Here is a 14,141-nt window from a genome sequence, read left to right on the forward strand (position 1 = left end):
ATAATGCACAGGTATCTAAAAATCCCACCACCTATTGGTAGCAGGGACAGGCATACAGGAAGAGACAGACAGGAAATCTGGCCACAGTCGCCTCTACTGTGCAGATGCATCTCATCTGTCCCGACTGTGTCAAGGGTCAGCTGTTGGTCGGCTCCCGACAATTCCTGCTTTAAGATGACACAGAAAACTCCTAGAGGGGAACAGATCTGTCCCAAAATACTGAAATTAATTTCTTCACTGCAAAATATAAACAGTAGCAATAGAGCTGTGTAAGTAATTCTGGCTTATATGAAAATTACTCCTGTTTTTTTTCTCCTTCTTGAAAGTCAGCTCCACCTCATGGATTCAGGGAACCTTACAAGAGTGTCAGAATTTCTTCTCCTGGGACTATCAGAGGACCCAGAGCTGCAGCCCATCCTTTTTGGGCTTTTCCTCTGCATGTACCTGATCACTGTGTTGGGAAACCTGCTCATCCTCCTGGCTGTCAGCTCAGACTCCCACCTCCACATACCCATGTACTTCTTCCTCACTATCCTGTCCTTGGTAGACATCTGTTTCACCTCCACCACCATCCCGAAGATGCTGGTGAACATCCAGACACAGAGCAAAGTCATCACCTATGCAGGCTGCATAACCCAGATGTATTTTTTCCTACTCTTTGCCACACTGGACAACTTCCTCCTGACTGTGATGGCCTATGACCGCTTTGTGGCCATCTGTCACCCCCTGCACTACACAGTCATTATGAACCCCCGGCTCTGTGGACTTCTGGTTCTGGTGTCCTTTATCATGAGTACCCTAAATTGCTTGCTACAGTGCTTGATGATGTTGCGGCTGTCCTTCTGCCCACACTCGGAAATCCCCCACTTTTTCTGTGAGCTTAATCAGATGATCCATCTTGCCTGTTCTGACACCTTTCTTAATAACATTGTGATTTATTTTGTAACTGTGCTACTAGGCGGTGGTCCCCTGGCTGGGATCCTTTACTCTTACTCTAAGATTGTGTCCTCCATACGAGCAATCCCATCAGCTCAGGGGAAGTATAAAGCATTTTCCACCTGTGCATCTCACCTCTCAGTTGTCTCCTTATTTTATGGTACACTCCTAGGAGTGTATTTCAGCTCTGCGGGTACCCACAGCTCACAGTCCAGTGCAACAGCCTCAGTGATGTACACTGTGGTCACACCCATGCTGAACCCCTTCATCTACAGCCTCAGGAACAGAGACATAAAGGGGGCTCTGAAAAGATTCTTTGGATGGAGGGTAAACAACAGATAGTCAATCTGAGGTAAACAAAGTGACCTTGATTTCTAGGCCCCAAAACTCAAAACTAGAAATTATGGAATTTTAACCACATTGTGGTTTTTGAACTAGCTCCTTTTATTTCTGTCCTGGAATTTCCATTTCTGTGAGTCCAATTTCTCTGTGCAAGTTATATCACCATTTTATTAAGCTTTCTGCTACATCTATTATCTAGACAGTGTTTCTCTTTCTCATTTTCCTAGCTTCACATTTTTCCCAACATTGATCAGAAATATTTGTAAATTTCCAGTTTATTCCATGGCAGCATTGATTTCTTAAGAATGATTTCTTCCCAAATGACACATCACTGTAGTAATATGTTATTTCATAGATACTTATGTGTGAAATATATTGTCATAAATTTTAAAAAATATATTGTCATACAGAAAAATTATTTACTTGGTTACTGACGCTATTTATATACTTTCATTCTAGGAAAATCTGAAACCTCAGTTTTCACCATGTACTCCTCATTCTTTGTACATCGGTACCTTAGCTGCTCTTCCTGAGAATGTAGACTTAATCATTGTTGCCTGCAAGTCTCAGCCTGTTGACAGTGATGCTATAGGATAGGAAGGCCTGGGCACTGGCTTTGGGCCCTTCTACTAGTTGCTCAGACCACACTCAGTGTTGTGACTGGACAACCTCTTGTGGTTCTTATTATAATAGCAACAACCATCACGAACTATGAAAATGTAAGGAAATTATTCTCAGGTCCTGGAGGGTACACAGCAACCTGAGGGCCAAAGAAGTTTTTGAAATGGGGTTGGAGAAGAGGAGGGAGAGAGAGAAAAAGAGAGACAGAGACAGAGAGAGGGAGAGAGAGAGAACAGATTGAGTTGGGTGGGGAGGCTTGGGTGCTTCTCTAGCAGCCTTGTCACACAGCTGGCAGCAGGATTGAGATGGATGTCTTTGATACAGATGCCTCATACATTAAAAGTGTAATGTCAGGCATTTACACTAGTCTCATAGTACTGGGTTTTATAACCAATCTCCCAGTTGTATTGACTTATTAAGCTCAGTGTTCAGAGAATCTACCATAGTACCTACAAAAAGTGATTTTCAAGTATATGTCTCCCAATGGGTTCTATGTGGATATGAGGCAAGATAAAAAGACTTAGGAAAAATCCATTAGGGAATGAAGACTTTAGAACAGTCATCCTCTCACCAGACCACACCCCCATTCAGTCATGATAAAAAAGAAAACAGTTTATGGCAGGAAAACCTCTCTGGTGGGTGTGGAAGTCTACAACAAGGACTGGCTACTCCAGATGATTCCAAATTGGAGGAAAAATGTACTGGAGACCCACTCCAAAGCTCATTATACCATCATTATAATGAAAAATTAACACCACAAGTAGAGGGGGGAGGGGAACGAAGGTCACGACACTTCCAGAAGGAACATGTTTGAACAAGGGCCCTTCCCAACCAGAAGATGGAATCAGAATTTGGTGCCCTAACGCTTGGAGAAACCCATTCCTCCACCTTGGACACACATAAAATCTCAAGAACTAACTGGTGTGCAAACTCCATCTCCAGGTAGCCCTCTTCCACTAGGATGCATACTTTTCTTTCCCAGGGGTGCCCAGGTCTCTTTCAATAAAACCTGCCTTATTGTCACCCTAGAGTATCCTTGAAATCTTTCCTGGGCAAGTCATGGACCCGGAGGTTGCCTGATATACAGAAGTTTACAGAAAGAGCTCAGGCAGGGCCAGCCCTTGGCGCAGAGGTGGTCTGGTAACAGATACATAGGTGAGAGGAGCAGAGTAAAAGGGACAATGAGGTATATGTGACATTCTGAGCTAAAGATCAGGTAAGGCACCTGGAACATCAGAGGGGAGAAAGGTCATTAGCAGGACAGTAAGGTAAGCAGATGTTCAGTAATTAGAGTTTGTCCTGTCCTATTCATTGATCATAAAGAGTTAACTCTGCTGATAACTTTTATTATGGGCAAGGCCTCAAATTTAAAATTTGTTTATACTGTAGTGGTGTTTATTTTTTAATGTTTTGTTGTTTATGCTTTTATAGTTATCCCAATTTTTCCCCTTCACTTCCCTCCACCTAACCCACCTCCAATTTACACAGTCAATCCCCACATGGACATTGTCTATGTCCACAAGTCCTTCATATTTATTCTTTGACTAATCCCTTCACATTCTTTCAACCAGTCCTCACCTCCCCTGTCCCTCTTACTGCTGTCAGTCTATTCCATGATCCTATACCTCTGGTTCTATGTTGCTCATTAGTTTATTTTGTACATGACATTCCTCTTATAAATTAGATCATATGATATTTGTCTTTCACCAATTGCCTTATTTCGCTTAACATAATAGTCTCTAGTTCCATCCCTGCTCTCACAAAATAGTAATCCCTTCTCTCTCTTTTTTTTTTTGCTGCCCAATATTCCATTGTGTAAATGTACCACAGTTTTTTCATCCATTCATCTACTGATGGGCACTTAGTCTGTTTCCAGCACTTGGCTATTATAAATAGAGCTGCTATAAACTTAGGGGTGCATAAATTTTCTGAACTGGTGTCTTGGGATTCTTAGGATATATCCCAGCAATATAATCACTGGATCAAAAAGCAGTTCCATTTTTAGTTTTTTGAGGAAATTCCATACTGTTTTCCACAGTGGTGGCACCAGTCTGCATTCCCACCAACAGTTTACTAGGGCTCCCTTTTCTCCACAACCTCACCAGCACTTGTTGTTTGTTGATTTGGTTGTGATAGTCATTCTGAGTGGTGTGAAGTGGTATTTCATTGTGACTTTAATTTGTATCTCTCTGATGGCTAATGGTGCTGAGCATCCTTTCATATGTCTCTGGGCCCTCTGTATGCTCTGTATGTACTCCTTGGAGAAGTGTCTGTTCAGGTCCTTTGCCCATGTTTTAGTTGGGTTGTTTCTCTTCCTGGAGTGGAGTTGCGTGAGTTCTTTATATACTTTGGGGATCAAACCCATGTCTGAGATATCATTGGCAAATATATTTACCCATACAGTTGGTTCACTTTTCATTTTGTGGATGTTTTCTTTAGCCATGCAGAAGCTTTTAAATTTGATGAGGTCCTATTTGTTTATTCTTTCCAGTATGTCCCTTGCTCTAGGAGACATATTAATGAAAATATTACTGCATGGAATATCTGAGATTTTTCTACCTATATGTTCTCTTCTAGGACTTTTATAGCATCACGACTTATATTTAAGTCTTTTATCCATCTTGAGTTTATTTTTGTGTATGATGTAAGTTGGTGATCGAGTTTCATTTTTTTGCATGTAGCTGTCCAGATGTTCCAACACCATTTGTTGAAGAGGCTATTTTTACTCCATTTTATGCTTTTGTCCCCTTTGTAAAATATTAATTATCCATAGAGACATGGGTTTATTTCTGGGCTCTCTATTCTGTTCCATTGATCTATGTATCTGTTCTTATGCCAGCATCAGAATGTTTTGATTACCATAGCCTTGTAATATAGCTTGAGGTCAGGTATGGTGATCCCTCCTACTTTGTTCCTCTTTCTCAAAATTGCTGTGGCTATTTGAGGTTGTTTATTGTTCCATAAAAATTTTTGAAATATTTGTTCCGTATCTGTGAAATATGTCATTGGAATTTTAATAGGGATTGCATTGAATCTATAAATTGCTTTGGGTACTATGGACATTTTGATTATCTTAATTCCTCCAATCTATGAACATTTTATATGCTTCCATTTATTTATATCTTCCTTAATTTCTTTCTTCAGTGTTATGTATTTTTTTGAGTACAGATCTTTTAGCTCCTTGATCAGGTTTATTCCTAGGTACTTTTTTTTTTTCATTTTTCTATAGCAAATGGGATATTTTTTCCAGATTTCTGTTTCTGATATTTCATTGTTGGTGTACAAAAATGCATTCTATTTCTGAATATTGACTTAGTATCTTTCTGTTTTGCCATATTCACTTATTAGGTTGAGTGGTTTTTTGGTGGAGTCTATAGGAGTTTCTATGTACACTATCATGTCATCTGTAAGCAATGACAGTTTTACTTCCTCCTTTCCAATTTGGATGCCTTTTATTTCCTTTTCTTGTCTGATTGCTGTGGCTAGGACTTCCAGTACTATGTTGAATAGAAATGGTGAAAGTGGACATCCTGTCTTTTTCCTGATCTTAGTGGGAAAACTTTTAGTTTATGTCTGTTTAGTATGATGTTGACTGTAGGTTTCTTGTATACAGCCTTTATTATGTTGAGGAATGCTCCATCTACTCTCACTTTGCTGAGCGTTTTTGTCATAAATGTGTGCTGTGTCTTACCAAATGCTTTTTCCACATTTATGGATATGATCATGTGATTTTTGTCTTAATTTTTTATGTGATGTATTACATTTATTGATTTGCAAATATTGTACCATCTTTGCATCCCTGGGATGAATACCACTTGATCATGGTGTATGATCTTTTTAATGTATTGTTGGATGTGGTTTGCCAGTACTTTGTTGAGGATTTTAGTGTCTATGTTCATTAGCAATATTGGCCTGAAGTTTTCTTTCTTTGTTGTGTCTTTGTCTGGTTTGGAGATAAGTATGGTGCTGGCCTCATAGAATGAGTTTGGGAATCTTTCCTCTTTTTGGATTTTTTTTTAATAGTCTGAGAAGCATAGTGGTTAGCTCTTCCTTAAAAGTTTTGTAAAATTCTCCTGTGAACCTGTCTGGTCGAGGGCTTTTGTGTGCTGGGAGTTTTTAAATTATTGCTTCAATTTTGTCACCTGTTATTGGTCTGTTAGGCCTTTCTGATTCTTCTTCATTCAGTTTTGGAAGATTTTTTTTTTTTAGTAATTTGTCCTTTTCACCTAGGTTTTCAAATTTCTTGGCATATAGTTCTTTGTATTAATTTCTTACATTCCTTTGTAGTTCTGTGATATCAGTTGTGATCTCTCCTCTTTCATTTGATTGTGTTTATTTGGGTCCTCTCTCCTTTTTTCTTGATGAGTCCACCTAAAGGCTTTTGTTTATCTTTTCAGAGAATAGGCTCCTGGATTTATTGATCCTTAGAATTGTTTTTTCAGTCTCTATGTTATTTAATTCTACTCTGATTTTGATTATTTCCTTTCTTCTACTTGGTCTGGGCTTTGGTTGTTGTTGTTCCTCCTGTTCCTGTAGATGTTGGGTTAGGTTTTTTATTTGAAATGTTTCTATCTTTTTTTGGTAGGCCTGTATTGCTAAGAACTTCCCTCTCAAAACTGCCTTTGCTGTGTCCCATAGGTTTTGGACTCTTGTGTATTCATTTTCATTTGTTCCCAGAAACTTTTTGATTTCTTCCTTAATCTCACTAGTAACCCATTCATTCTTTAATAGCATGCTATTCAGACTCCATGAATTTTAATTTTTTTTCATTTTTTCCTTGAGGTTGGTTTCTAATTTCAAGCACTGGTTGTCTGAGAAAATACTTGACATGATTTCAGTTTTCTTCAATTTTTGAAGCTCGTTTTGTGTTTTATGAAGTGGTCTGTCTTTGAAAATATTCCATGTGCATTCAAAAGGAATGTGTGTTTTGCTTCTTTGGGATAAGAGGTTCTATATATACCGGTTAGGTCCATTTGATCTAATGTGTCATTCAGTTCCACAATATCTTTGTTGATATTTTATTTGGAGGATCTATCCATTGTTCACAGTCCGGTGTTAAAAATCCCCTACTATAATTGTGTTTCTGTCTATGTCTTTCTGGAAGTCCTCCAAGAATTTCCTTATATATTTGGATGCTTCTATGGTGGGTGCATATATGTTTATAATATTTATGTCTCCATGATGGATTCTTCCCTTGAGTATTATGAAATATCCCTCTGTGTCTCTTTTTATGGCCTTTGTTTTGAAGTCTATTTTGTCAGATATAAGTATTGCTACCCTGGCAGTTTTTTCCTGTCCATTTTCTTGACATATTTTTTTTCCAACCCTTCACTTTCAGTTTGTGTAGGTCTTTTGTTCTGTGGTGGGTGTCTTGTAGGCAACTGTGGGTTATATTTTCTTATCCTTTGAGCTACCCTATGTCTTTTGATTGGTGCATTTAATCCATTTACATTTAAGATTATTATTGATAGGTACTTTTCCATTGCCATTTTATCCCTCTGTACCTTTGCTCCTCTCTCTCTCTCACTCTTTTTCTTTTTCTGAAAGCAGTCCATTTAGCATATCCTGTAATGCTGGTTTGGTTGGAGGTGTATTCTTTTAGCCTTCTTTTGTCTGGGAGTCTCCTTATTTGGCCTTCCATTTTAATCAAGAGCCTTGCTGAATAGAGTAGTCTTGGTTGCAGACCTTTGCTTTTCATTAGTTGGAATATTCTTGCCAGTCTCTTTTGGCTTGTAATGTTTCTGTTGAGAAGTCATCTGTTAGCCTTATTGGGGTTCCCTTGTATGTCACTTCCTATTTCTCCCTTGCTGCCCTTAAGGTTCTGTCATTTTTTAAAAATTGTGCCATTGTATTTATAATGTCTTGGAGTGGGCCTCCTTGGGTTTCTCTTTATTGGGACCCTCTCTGCTTCCTGGACTTGTTTGTTCTGTCAAGTTAGGGAAGTCTTCCAAACAATTTTTCCATCTCTTGCTCCTCTTCTTCTCCTTTGATATCCCTATTATACAGATACTATTTGTTTTCATGTTGTCCTGCAGTCCCCTTAAGCATCTTTGTTCTTTTTTAGTCTTTTTTCCTTTTCTTGCTCTTTTTGGGAGTTTTTTTCTCCCTTGTCTTCCAGCGCATTGATTTGATCTTCTGCTTCATCTAGTCTGATTTTGATCCCTTCTACTGTGTTCTTCAATTCAGAAATTGTATTCTTCATTTCTTCTTGACCCTTGTTGATTGTTTCTATGTCCTTTTTTCTGCTGATATAGTTTCCAGTAAGTTCCTTGTAGTTTCTCTGTAGTGTTTGGTAATTTGCACTGAGCTCATTGAGCTTTCTTATAGCCCTTGTTTTGAACTGAATATCTGATAGTTGATTTGCCTCTATTTCATTTAGCATTCTTTTTGAGGATTCTTCCTTTCCTTTAGATTAGGGTTTTTTCTTTGTCTTCCCATTTTTTTGTGAGACTCTTCTTGTTTGCTCCTGTTTCTTAAATTGATCTATTTTCACTGGTGTGAACATCTATGGTAGGAGGCCTGTGAGATTCAGTAGTGTAGTCTCCTTGGTCACCTGCACTTGATGCTCTTGGGATGCCCTTTATGCTGGTTCTCTGGATGTAATTGGGTTGGTTGTTGTTGTATCTTTCTTTGGTTGGTCCTTCCCTTTAGCTGGTTGCCTGGGGGTCACTCAACCCACCATGTCTTGTGTGACGTTGTGCAGGTATTGCCAAAATAAAACCACAAGGCCTAGGAAAGAAACTTATAGCCACAAAAATGACTACCCCCCACAATCCCACTATCAACAGTAAATGAACCAGTATTAATAATGGTGTAAAGAATTTAAGACTATATAAGAAAGGAGAGCAGATGTGAGATGACCTACTGAAAGATAAATGATTTTGAGAGGGTAGAGGGAGGAGCACTAATAGGAGTTGGGAGTTGGAGCAAGGGAAACAGAGAAGGTAAATTTACATCATGAGTAAAACAGGGAATTAAGAATGTGAAATGGAGTAGAGAAGGGAAACATAATATTAGGTTTAAACAGAAATTAAAATAATATAAAATAAAATAAAGTGAGAGAGAGAAAGAGGAAAAATAAATATTTTTAAAAATATATTTTATTTATTTATTTATTTATTTATTTATTTATATTTATATTTATTATGCTATTATAGTTGTCCCACTTTCCCCCTTCACTCCCCTGCACCCTGTACACCCTCTCCTACCCATACCCCCCCTTTACTCATGTCCATGAGTAAAGAACTTATAAGTTCTTTAGCTTCTACATTTCCCATACTATTCTTACCCTCCCCCTATCTATTTTCAACCTACAATCTATGCTATTTATTCTCTATACCTTTTTCCCCTTTCTCCTCCTCCCACTCCCCTGTTGCTAACCTTCCATGTGATCTCCATTTCTGTGGTTCTGTTCCTCTTCTAGTTGTTTGCTTAATTTCCTTTGGTCTGGCTTTAAGTGTGGTTGTTAATAACTGTGAGTTTTGTCCTTTTACTATACATGTTTTTCTTTTAATCTTCTTTTCTTAGGTAAGTTCCTTTAACATTTCATAAAATAAGGGCTTGGTGATGATGAACTCCTTTAACTTGACCTTATCTGAGAAGCACTTTAGCTGCCCTTCCATTCTAAATGAAAGCTTTGCTGGATAGAGTAATCTGGGATATAGGTCCTTGTCTTTCATGACTTGGAATATTTCTTTCTAGCCCCTTTTTGCCTGTAAGGTCTCTTTTGAGAAATCAGCTGACAGTCTGATGGGAACTCCTTTGTAGGTTACTGTCCCCTTATCCCTTGCTGCTTCTAGGATTCTCTCCTTCATTTTTACCTTGGCTAATGTAATTATGCTCTGCCTTGTGGTGTTTCTTCTTGGGTCCAACTTCTTTGGGGCTCTCTGAGCTTCCTGGATTTCCTGGAGGTCTATTTCCTTTGCCAGAATGGGGAAGTTCTTTATTATTTGTTCAAATACGTGCTCAATCTGTTGCTTTTCCTCTTCCCCTTTTGGTACCCCTATAATTCGGATGTTGGAATGTTTAAAGATGTCCTGGAGGTTCCTAAGGTTCTCCTCATTTTTTTTTTGAATTCTTATTTCTTCATTCTTTTCTGTTTGGTTGGTTTTTTTTCTTCCTTCTGGTCCACTCTATTGTTCTGAGTCCTAATTTCCTTCCCATCACTATTGGTTCTCCATGCATCTTCCTTCATTTCTTTTATGGTAACCTGCATTTTTTCATTTAATTTGTGCCCAAAATCAACCAATTCTGTGAGCTTCCTGATTACCAGTGTTTTGAACTGTGCATCTGATAGATTGGCTATCTCTTGGTCGCTCAAAAGGATGAGCCCTGGGCCATTGATCTGTTTTTCTGTTTGAGACATGTCTCTCTCTCTCTCTCTCTCTCTCTCTCTCTCTCTCTCTCTCTCTCTCTCTCTCTCTCTCTCTTTTTATTTTTGGTCTGGTCGCTCCTGTTATGGTGAGGGGCGGAGCCTTAGGTGTTCACCAGAGCTGGGCACCCCAGTCGCTAGATTGTGATGTTGTATGTGGGGGCAGGGGCAGGAGGGAACAATGGCAGTAGCTCCGTTTCCTGGGGCCTCAGTCTCTTCCCTGGGATCCTGGGTTGCGCGTTCTGCCCTGGTCCACAATCACCGCCTCACTGGGTCCACCAGCTGCCGCTTGCATAGTCAAGGTCCACCCACTGTGATCTTGCATGCCCCGGATGCTTTACGTGCTCCCGGGTGCCTGGCGCCCAGTTCTACCTGTTCTCCGCACGCCTCGACCTGTGCCCGGCTGCTCCTCTCCACCCCTCCTACTGGTCTGGATGAACTGGTCTACTTCAACTTCTTGGCTGTCCGACTTCCATTCAGATAAATTCTCTATCAGTTCTGGGTGTTATTCTGCCTCTAAACTGTTGTTGTTCTAATCTTGGTTGTGTGTGGAGGTACGGTACATCCACCTATGCCTCCATCTTGCCAGAAGTCCCAGAAGGAAAAATAAATAATTAATAAAAATTTAGGAGCCAAATTGGAGAGAAAGATCCACCACAGTACTATCAACAACAAATGACCTAAAATTAATATAGGTGGTATGGTAATAAGAGGGAAAAGAGAAACAAAGTAAAATCTAAGAGATATTTAGAGGAAAAGGAAGTAATTTGGAAATGATAGAGGGAGAGGGAATACTAACAGTGAGGAACAAAAATGAGGCTAAGAAAGGGAAAAATTAAAATTTGGGATGTAAGGAAAGAGAAAAAGAAAAAAATAAGAAGAAAAAAAGGTCAGGATGAAGAACAAATGGAAAAAAGACCAAAAAAATAAAAAATAAAAAACCCCAAACAGGCTAAGACAGAAAAATTAAAATTTAAGAGAAAAAAAGAGTAGTAGAATGGGCCAATAAAATTTGATATTTGAAACACAGAATTAGTGAAGCTCTAGAGATAAAATTGAATAAATAATGCAATGACAACTACCCTACCCACAACCAACTAGCAAAGATTGTTAAAGGTGGAGAGAGAATGTGAGTATTTTAAGAGCAGGTGAAAAGAATGTGAGATGACTCTTAACAAGAAAATTGGTTTTGTGTGTCTGGACGGGGGAGAAATAGTAAGAGTGTGGAATGGAAACAAGTTGTAGCAAGAGAGAAAAAATTTGAAATGTAAATAATGAGAGGAAAGGGGAAGGGAAAATGGTCTAAGAAGAGGGAGAGGCAAAATATGTGAGTTGAAATACACTATAGTATAAAATCTAGTGACAATATGTACAAACCTGCTGGACAAGAAATGAATGTTAAAAAGCTATGCAGGTAAGAAAATATCGCAAATCATGGAGGAGACCACAGTGGCTTTCAACTCAGTAGCCTCTTGTAATTATGTTGTTGTTGTTTTTTTTAGCGTCTGCCTCTAGTGAAGTCAGATGTTGACCCCATCTGACCTTAAGCAGCCTGTTTGATACTTCCAGGGATCTGCTGTCCCTGGATATCTCCTTCAGTTGTTATTCTAATTTTTGTTCTTGGTCTCACTTATTCCCCTTAGCTTTATACCCACTAAGTCCATCCATGTTGTCACAATGGCAAGATCACATACTTTTGGGGGCTGACTAATATTCTATAGCATATATTTATCACATCTTTTTATCCATTTGTCATATCATTGGAACATTTAATCCTTTTCCATTCAAAGTAATTGTTAATAGGTATGTAGTTATTGCCATTTAATTAATTGTTTTCAGGTTGTCTTGTATTTTTCTATTGAGGGCACTAACAGAAACACCAAATGAATGCATCAAAAAGTGGAAAACCAGATTGGTATTTCTCTCCCTGTCTCACCACCCCCTCCTCTCGTTCTCTCTCTTTCCATCTTCCTCTTCACATCTAAATTAATAAATAATTTTTAAAGAAATATTTTGGTTAGGACTTTGGCCTTTGGCCCTGAACAACATGAGCTTCAGAACCTGTTCCAGATTCTCCACAAACCACCAGACCCTGGGCTTCCTCAGTTGCACAGCCACCAGCCCAGCCAGCCAGCAACTCAACCAGGGTCTGTTCAGGCTCTGGGGACTCAGGATCTCAGATCTCCATCTCCCACACTACTAGCGTGTGGGCCAGCTGTGGATGTGTGGGTCCTGGCTGCAGGGATGACTAGGGGTCTGGCAGGCATAGAGGGCATCCAGAGCCAGAAGGAGACTATGCAATGTCTGTATGACCACCTGGCCTTCTACCTGGAGACAGTGAGAAGCTTGGAGGCTGATAACTGGAGATGGGAAAGCAAATTCCAGAAACACCTGGAGAAGAAGGGACCCCAGAACAGACAGAGACTGGGGGGCATCATTTCAAGACCATCAAGAACCTGAGGGCTCAGGTCTTTGCAACTTCTGTGGGGAATGCCTGCATCGCTCTCCAGATTGGTAATGCCCATCTTGCTGCTGAAGACTTCAGAGTCAAGTACAAGGTGAAGCTAGCCATGCACCATTCTGTGAAGAGGGATGTCAGTGGGCTCAGAAAGTTTAATGTGCCTCTTTTACTTATTTACTAGAATTTCTATTTATTTGAATTCAAGTTTTCTAAAAATAGAAATACTCCAGTTTATCATGTGTTCTGCTCTAATATATAGACTTTTTCTCTTTTGTCCATTATCTCACTTTCAGAAAGCTTTTCCCAAGTTTCAGTAAAAAATATTTGGAAATTCCCATTTATTTCCTGGGGCCATATGGACTTCCTAAGAATACTTTCTTCTCAAATGGCACATAGGATCTCAAGAATTTTCTTTCATGTTACTGAAAGAATATTCATGAATTGTATTACCCACATGAAATAAACTCCACTTGTTAACTAAGTCTGTTCATGTGATGTTTTCACAGAAAAATGTGAAATAAAGTTTCCACTTTGGTCTGTCCTTCTAGTCTACTTCATTCCCTTAACTATTATTCCCGATAATGTGGGCTTTCACATTCTGCAGATTTTTTTCTGGTCAAATGGATTTTTAAATGATTTTCTTTTTTTATTGTTGTTCAAGTACATTTGTCTCCATTTGCCCTACCATCACTTTCTCCCACCCCACCTACCCCCACCTTGAACCTCCAATTGTTCCCCCCTTTGGTTTTGACATGGGTCCCTTATATATGTTCCTTGATGACCCTCCTTTATCTTTTCCCATTATTTTCCTCCCACCTCCCCTCTGGTTAATGTCAGTTTTTTCTTTTATTTTTTAAAAATTATTTTGTTGTTGTTCAAGTACAATTGTCTGCCTTTACCCCTCACCACACCTTCCACACCCCAGCCATCCCCACTTCCTTCCCCTGCTTCCACCACCCTTGGTTTTGTCCATGTGTCCTTTATACTTGTTCCTGGAAACCCTTACCCTCTCCATCCTCACCCCCCCAATTATCCCCTCCCATCAACTGTCTGGTTACTGTCAGGTTGATCCTAATTTCAATGTCTCTGGTTATATTTTGCTTGCTTGTTTGTTTTGTTGATTAAGTTCCACATATAGGTGAGATCATACGGTATTTGTCTTTCACTGCCTGCTTATTTTTAACTGGATGCCTGCTTTTATTCTCTCAGTTCAGTGTCCACAATGCCTACCATTGTCCCTGGCAAACATTGATTATCAAATACGTATCTCCAGGCAGGGTCCACATGGAAAGACAACTTTGTCAAACAGATTGATCTGTGACTTCTGAACAAGATGGAGGCATAGGTAGACACACTGGGCCTCTTCATACAACCAAGACAGGGACAAAAACAACTTAGAAACAGAATAAC

General features: G+C 39.3%; 1 protein-coding gene across 1 annotated transcript; it reads left to right on the forward strand.

Annotated features, from left to right (window-relative positions):
- Window positions 1–438: 438 nt before the first annotated feature.
- On the forward strand, window positions 439–12,730 carry LOC123828557 (olfactory receptor 7D4-like). The gene is made up of 3 exons (XM_045853603.1): window positions 439–793; window positions 1,079–1,263; window positions 12,341–12,730. Exons 1-3 carry the CDS (start codon window positions 439–441, stop codon window positions 12,728–12,730), a joined length of 930 nt encoding a protein of 309 aa, XP_045709559.1.
- Window positions 12,731–14,141: the final 1,411 nt, after the last annotated feature.

The sequence above is a fragment of the Phyllostomus hastatus genome, unplaced genomic scaffold (assembly GCF_019186645.2).
Source record: "Phyllostomus hastatus isolate PE091 unplaced genomic scaffold, TTU_PhHast_1.1 phas_contig_98, whole genome shotgun sequence".
Classification (NCBI taxonomy): domain Eukaryota; kingdom Metazoa; phylum Chordata; class Mammalia; order Chiroptera; family Phyllostomidae; genus Phyllostomus; species Phyllostomus hastatus.

What these genes read in the sequence shown, in the direction of transcription:
- LOC123828557 (XM_045853603.1), top strand. Translation starts at nt 439, where the DNA reads ATGTACCTGATCACTGTGTTGGGAAACCTGCTCATCCTCCTGGCTGTC. An exon ending in TCTGGTGTCCTTTATCATGA is followed by an intron (nt 794 to 1,078) that starts GTACCCTAAATT and finishes CTCACCTCTCAG; the next exon opens with TTGTCTCCTTATTTTATGGT. An exon ending in AAAGATTCTTTGGATGGAGG is followed by an intron (nt 1,264 to 12,340) that starts GTAAACAACAGA and finishes AACCTGTTCCAG; the next exon opens with ATTCTCCACAAACCACCAGA.